Below are 7,213 nucleotides of genomic sequence, written 5' to 3'. Positions count from 1 at the left end.
GACCTTAACAAAAGGCAGCTTTTGGTGCAACAGCCTCACGAGAGCACTCCTGTTGATATAAAGGCAAGCGCTGACAGTAAATGAAGCCTATAGCACACGACGGGACAGAAGAGAGCTGCAATATTTAACACAAACAACTCCGTGTCCCGGACACACAGTCTGCACGAACCCCATCAAATGAACAGCCTCATTTCTGCCGTATATCCTACACTTAAAAACAACAGCCACTCTGTGAACATAGCCTGCCGAGACTGACCGTGTATCCACGGGCCGGCCGCACGTGCCTTTCTAACTCTCAACAGGACTTTTCTAAAATGTTGTGGTACCGGGGAGGGCCTGTGGTTCGGTACCGCCAGGGCCGGGACATCACACGCCCCATAGTCTACAATGTACAAGCAGGCGAGCCGCCTGGTACCACAATGTCTGCGCCTTCCAGTGCAGTTTTAATGTTTGACCTGTGGTGGGCAGTGACATTCCTTGAAGCATTGCGTCGCAAAAAACATTAGTCGAAGAAGACGGAACCCGGAAAATGTGACAAGATGGCGGAATGTGAAAACAGCAACGATGTTAGACAGCTAGTAAATTCAGACGCAGAACACCCTAAATTATCTGACTTGCTAGATCGTGGATGGAAGATACTTGAGGAGGTAGACAGTACAAACGAGGCACTTGGCTCTAACAGTATCCAGGTCCGAGTGAAACGCGGTATGAGCATGTTGGAGGAAGCGTCCAGAATGGTGGCTCAGCTCGACCTGTTCAGCCGCAATGAAGAGCTGGAGGAGATCGCCACGGCAGACCTGAAGTACCTGCTGCTGCCCGCGCTGTTAGGAGCGCTGACCATGAAGCAGACCAGCCGAGACAAACGGCTGGAGACAGTCCGAGCAGCCCGGGCCTACTTTATGGATTTCTTGAGGAGATGTAAAGAGTATAACATAACTTCATCACAGTTTGAACTGCCAAAGGCGACGAATGAAAACACAAGCCCTGACGAAGCATCAGAAAATGGACACTCTTCAGCCAAGGTAAGTGGTTCAGCTAATGATTACACTAGCATAAATGACAGCTTCGTAAGACAAGCGACGTGCGTCAGTTTGAAAAGGGTCAAATGCTAAGTTACCATTTGATCATTTGCTGGTAACTTTGCTAAGAAGTTTTGCAGAGCCCTTAAATATGTAACATACTGATCATTACAAGGAGCTACTGTAATTGTTTGCATCATTAGTTGTAGCGCTGAGTGGCGTGTAGTTGTGGACGCAGCAGCGACAGCAGTGTTAGCAGCGACAGCACGCAGCAGCGACAGCAGCAACGCAGCAGCGACAGCAACGCAGCAGCGACAGCAACGCAGCAGCGACAGCAGTGTTAGCAGCGACAGCAACGCAGCAGCGACAGCAACGCAGCAGCGACAGCAACGCAGCAGCGACAGCAACGCAGCAGCGACAGCAACGCAGCAGCGCAGCGCAGCAGCGACAGCAACGCAGCAGCGACGCAGCAGCGACAGCAACGCAGCAGCGACAGCAACGCAGCAGCAGCAACGCAGCAGCGACAGCAGTGTTAGCAGCGACAGCAGTGTTAGCAGCGACAGCAACGCAGCAGCGACAGCAACGCAGCAGCGACAGCAGTGTTAGCAGCGACAGCAATGCAGCAGCGACAGCAGTGTTAGCAGCGACAGCAACGCAGCAGCGACAGCAGTGTTAGCAGCGACAGCAACGCAGCAGCGACAGCAGTGTTAGCAGCGACGCTGTGTTGGACGCAGCAGCGACGCAGCAGCAGCAGCGACGCTGTGCAGAGCGGCATGTGGCATATATCGTTCTTATTCCACTGCTTATTATGATATGCCAATACTGTGTGCGAATTATAAACCGCTTATCGATCCCATTTCACTGACAGACACCACTGTCCAGCACTAGGTACGTCACTGCTGTTCGACACCGCTGTCCAGCGGCTTATGACGGTTCTTCACTGTGCTGCTGGCTACTGGTATGTCGCTGCTGTGTGCCTCATGGAAACCCTATGCCACTATCCACAAGCTTTATGATTCTTACCAGGCTCATTTTGTGTATATGTGGACTATGCGGTTGCATAGGGCCCCCGAAGCCACCAGTGGGCCCCCAAGCTGCCATTTTAGCCATAGACGGTATAATACAGTCTATGATTTTAGCCTTTTTATAAAAAAATGAAAATAGCCAAGCACCCTCGTGTGGTCAGTAAAAGCATCTTTATATGCTCAAAAATATATAAGACGCTGCAGTGGTGACCAAATCAAGTTCAAAGCAATTCAAAACATGAGAGGAATAAACTGAATAATAAATAAAGAATAAATTGGCAACTGAGGGTATACTGGGACATATGAGCAACGAAAGCAGCTGTGTAGGCAGGTGACTGACCGGTGGCTGGTTGTGACAAACTGAGCTGACAGGGGATCAGCCCTTGTTTTCCACTCACTTTACTGTGCGTTATCAGAGATGTATTAAAATCTGTTATGCCCTGGTATTGTTTGATTCTCGCCTTTTTTCAAGTGATCCTTTGATACTGTGCGCTAGCTTTGCTGCCATTCACCGTTATGGCCTATCACTGTCTTCAAATGCAGACCCTTTTATTGTTAAGGACATGTTCAGTTCATATAAACAGTAGCTTTACATATCACCACCAGCTGACTATGAACAGAGCAGAACAGAAAGTAGAGGACGTCCTGGCGGGACAGTGCTGCTCGAGGACAAAATGATGCAGAGGAAACAGAAAGAAGGAGAGTGTCACTTAGAGTATAGTTTGAAAAGAATTTAAGGTGATACTCTAAACTGTGATGTGTGCTTGTTGTTCCAGTCTGTCCCCTGCTCGTCAGACCTGGTTTCCATGGCAGCACAGAGACAAGCTAAGATTGAGCGGTACCGTCAGAAGAAGGACCTGGAAGCCAGACTGTCGGATGTTCGGAGAGCCGTGGACAGCGGACAGGCCGACGACGAAGTCAGCAGAGAGTTTTACCTTCTGAATGTCCGGAGATGGGTCGCTCTGTGTCTGGACGAAATAGAGAGCATTGACCAGGAGGCGGAGATACTCAAGAAGATGGATGGCCTGAAGCAGGGTGCCGCCAAGCAGCCGGCCCAGCCGGTCAGGCCTCCCATGAAACCCTTCATCCTCACAAAGGACGCTGTACAGGTGAGACTGTGTGTAGGAGACAGTGTGGGGGTCAGCTGGTACTGAACCACAACTACTAGCAAGAAGAGCTGCTGCTGATTGCAGACAAGCGAATACAGTAGAGCTGGACACATCGTCCAGGCCGATATCGGCTTATTGCAGATATATTAGCATCGGTGCGTATGCTGGCTGTACACAAATGTCCAGAGAGCGCTGACAGGTCGATTTTTCAACTTGGTCACACACACAAACAAACTTCAGGATCAAGGTCCATATCAAGATTGTCTGTGGGGAAAAAAAAAATATCGACCAATATGTTACCAGATTTTTCAATATCAAATATCAAAATCAGCCTAAAAAATCCAGTACTCTCTGAACTATGACTTGTGTTACAGAAAAGATGATATGATTATAAAATGATGCTAAAGCTAAGCTGCTAAACCCCGTTGAAAGGAGAGGTTTGACTAGTTCTGTGCCTTTTATCGGTTTGCCTTCTCACTCAGGCAGAAGGGGCAGTCCGCTCTGTCCACTGGCCTCCACACACACACACACACACACACACACACACACACACAGAACAACTGATTAACGTCGTTGGTTGACCAGATTGACTCTGTCAAGTTGGTTGTCATGCATAATGGTAATGAAAATTGCTGTAACCCTACATAAAAAGCACATTTAGTTTACTGGCCTGAGTACAGACTGATACTTTATGATATATAATATTGTGTTTGCATCTTAACTAGAAAGAGCGCTGCCCTTCACTGCCCTATCTTTGATTAATGCTCCGTTCTAGCAGCTTTTTTAAAAGATTATTTGGTTAGTTAGTTTTTACCTGGCACTGAGAAGTGTCTGGAGCCTGCAGGTAGCCTGAAAGGCGAAACCTAGGGCATAAACCTTATGGCACCTCTGGCTGCTGCTCCTAAAGCGTTTGGAGCGCTCAGTGAGAACCGAAGAAGACTGAGATGAGTCTGTCAACATTTTTATCGGCTCCTCTCTTCTGTCATCTGGATTTTAGCAGCTGGATAATCAGAGGACGGCGTTTCCAGAGATTTTAGTCAGTAAAGTGGGAGTGGGGAGATGTTGAAAAGTGAGGAGCACATGTCCTCCCCACCTCAGTAGAAATTGTACCTAGAATGCAATAAAGGCCGGCTCACAGTGAGTGAGACAGTGAGTGTGTGTTCTTCAGTAAAGCCAACATGGTGCCACACCACTTACAGAAGTTAGCATGCCTCACATGATAGGGTTCATCTCTGTATCTCATTCCTGTGTAAGCTGACAAAAGGTTAGCAGATGAAGAGCTGATGTTGGCTATGTTGCATCAACAGCAATCTGTAGATAGCGACCTCGTGAAGCTAACATTAGCTACCTATCCAACAAAGATAGTAGCAACATCGTCCACCTTCCAGATGAAGATCATACAGGCTGCAAACCCAGAGCAGAGCGCAGGCAGGACACAGATTCAGTCTTTTCAGAAAGCTTGAGCTCTCTTGAGTCGTAGTTTCCCTCACATGCTGTGCAGCGCTGTGTGATAGAATGTGTTTGCTTCACCCACAGGCTCAGGTGTTCGGGGCTGGTTACCCCAGCCTTCCCACCATGACAGTAGATGACTGGTATGAACAGCAGAAGAGTCACGGGGTCCTGCCTGACCACAGGATACCCAGGAAGCTCGCCGTGGAGGAGGACACTGATGCAAAGGACAGGGAAGAAGAAGAAAAAGAGAAACAGGCTGAAAATGATGATGAGGAGTCTCTGCTGAAAGCCAGAAACTGGGATGACTGGAAAGACACTCATCACAGAGGTTATGGAAACCGCCATAACATGGGCTAACTGATCCCAGCACAGTGTGTGTCCAAGCAGACCCGGCTCTGTCTTCATTTCTGTTCTAATCGGTCCAGGAAGTGGACGTTCTTCACAATTCTGATCCTTAAACCTGGTATGAGGTCACCACAGCATCAGCACAGACTGTTGAGTTCATTGATTGGTTTGTCTTTACTCATGTTCAATATTCACCAATCCTCTGTGGTGTCATGTTTTTGATTCTGGGTTGAATGGAGCCCAGCCGCCATGATGCCAGTGTGTCTGCTTTGTAGTATGTATTCCCCTAACGCTGTCATTGGAAAATAAAGAGACCGATCAAAGCACGTAGCAAGAGCATCAGTGAGCGCAGAGAAGGGGAGAGAGAAGGGCACAATGGAAGAAAACGACCTCGGCCTCATTCTCTGGAAATGTCAACAAAGGGTTTGCCAGCTGGAATCCAAACACACACCAGCCACTGGCTAACGGTAAAGTGCAGTTTTATATGATGGCCGTGGTAAGCTAGTCACGCCAAATCACATTTGATTGGATACGTTTATGTAACCGCAAAGAGTTCAAGATGAGTCATCAGAAATATTTGTACGTTTACAGGAAAAGAAAAAAGGGACATATTTAGCATGTAACAAGAGAAAAATGATTTATAACTAACACTTAGATTTAGAACAAAACGGAAAATGTTTGGATCGTGTGAGAACGCAATGGGATCAGTCAAGATACAGTGACATAATTCAGTTCTTGGGAAAAATCTAAAACGTGTTATTATTTCAAGATGAGGTCGTTGCTGCTGCTATCAGCATTATGTTAATAATTAGTACAGACTAAAGATTTCCTCCCTTAACGTGCTCGAAAAGGTTGCATTTAAACAATCGGACCGGCCTTTGCCCCTGAATGTGTTCCGGTCTCAGAAACATTCACAGTGACCTGAAGACCAGCAGTCATTCACTGAAGGATCTTCCATTTCAGATGATCATAATATTCGAAGAGGAAGTAAAGGAGCTTCTATGTTTCCAACTTTATCATGGCCCTACAAGGGTTAACCGTGAGACCGCTGCTTTTTCATTTCTACATGCTCCCACTTGGCAACGCAGCCGTACATTTCTTAGTCCTGCAAACAGGCCGGCTATCTGTATCAGTGATATCAGTATGTGTGCAGGTGGCGAAAGATAAACTGCTTGTAATAGTTCCTCTAACTCTGAAGGCCGCGTCAGTACCATAATTAGAGCAGCTGTAATCACTTGCAAAAACACATCAAACGTTCGAGGATCACTCTCCTGAGCTACTAGGGAACTGGTTCACGCGTTCACCCCTACCAGGTTGACTTGTGTAATTCTCTCTCTGCTGGTTTACTCCAACAACAGGAAGCTAATTCAAATATATTGCTGACGTACTTAAATCTCTTCATTGGCTCCCAGAGCAACACAGAATCAACTTCCAAACAACGCTCTTCCAGTCTTTCCAGTCTTCTCTTCTGAGTTCTCAGACCATTTCCACGTTTGAGAAGGACTTCTGGATGGGAGCGTCCAGATGACTACGACGACGGGACACTCCTGGACGAACGAGGGACTACACCGTCTCTTCCGGTCTTTCAAGCAGGTTGACGGAGTTGTCTGGATGACTTTAATAAACCTCTTACAATAACAGTGTAATGGGACCTACAGTAGCCGACACTGTTAAACGTTTGTCTGTTTTAAGTTGTGGAAGAATCCGTGGAGTTTCCAGCACAGCAGTATTAGCTGCATTAGAGACAGAAGGTCACTCAATAAGTCTGCTTTTCTTTTAGTTGGGTTCATGTTCTGAAACAGGGCACACTTCTCAAATTAGTTTGGACTTCAAACTGCATTGTGTGGAAGCCCATTTCTGTCAGGTAAAGAGTCAAATGTAGACATGATAAAAGTACACATGGTTAGTCCAAATTATGACTTCATTTCTCTTCATTTTGACTTACCATGAGTGTTTTTGTATTGCGCATGTCGAACTGTTTCATCATTTTGACCACAGTCGAAGCAGACAGGATGTGACCTGTCTCAAGTGAGTCTGAAGTGTTCAAGGTTTGACTTTCATACCACATGGAAAAGTCTCGAAGGTAGGAAAAGCACGTTAAATGATATTGGTAAGTGCAATACATGTGATTTGTATGAAATGGGCTGAAGCATGTAAAACAGGTGGTTCTTTAAAAGACATCACTGGTATTTTGCATTTTTGGTCGTCTTTTTTAAAACGTACAGCATGTGGACACCCAAACGTTCCAGCCAGGTGTGGTAGC

At 46.7% G+C, this 7,213-nt stretch overlaps 1 protein-coding gene across 1 annotated transcript; it reads left to right on the top strand.

Moving 5' to 3' along the window:
• The first annotated feature begins 346 nt into the window (after positions 1-346).
• igbp1 (immunoglobulin (CD79A) binding protein 1) lies at positions 347-5,273 on the top strand. The gene is made up of 3 exons (XM_044205860.1): positions 347-1,022; positions 2,821-3,153; positions 4,690-5,273. The coding sequence occupies exons 1-3, from the start codon at positions 540-542 to the stop codon at positions 4,960-4,962; spliced, it is 1,089 nt and encodes a 362-aa protein (XP_044061795.1). The 5' UTR covers positions 347-539; the 3' UTR covers positions 4,963-5,273.
• The last annotated feature ends 1,940 nt before the right edge of the window (positions 5,274-7,213 follow it).

This window comes from Siniperca chuatsi, linkage group LG8, assembly GCF_020085105.1.
Source record: "Siniperca chuatsi isolate FFG_IHB_CAS linkage group LG8, ASM2008510v1, whole genome shotgun sequence".
NCBI lineage: Eukaryota > Metazoa > Chordata > Actinopteri > Centrarchiformes > Sinipercidae > Siniperca > Siniperca chuatsi.
This window is presented reverse-complemented; position numbering and strand designations above follow the sequence as displayed.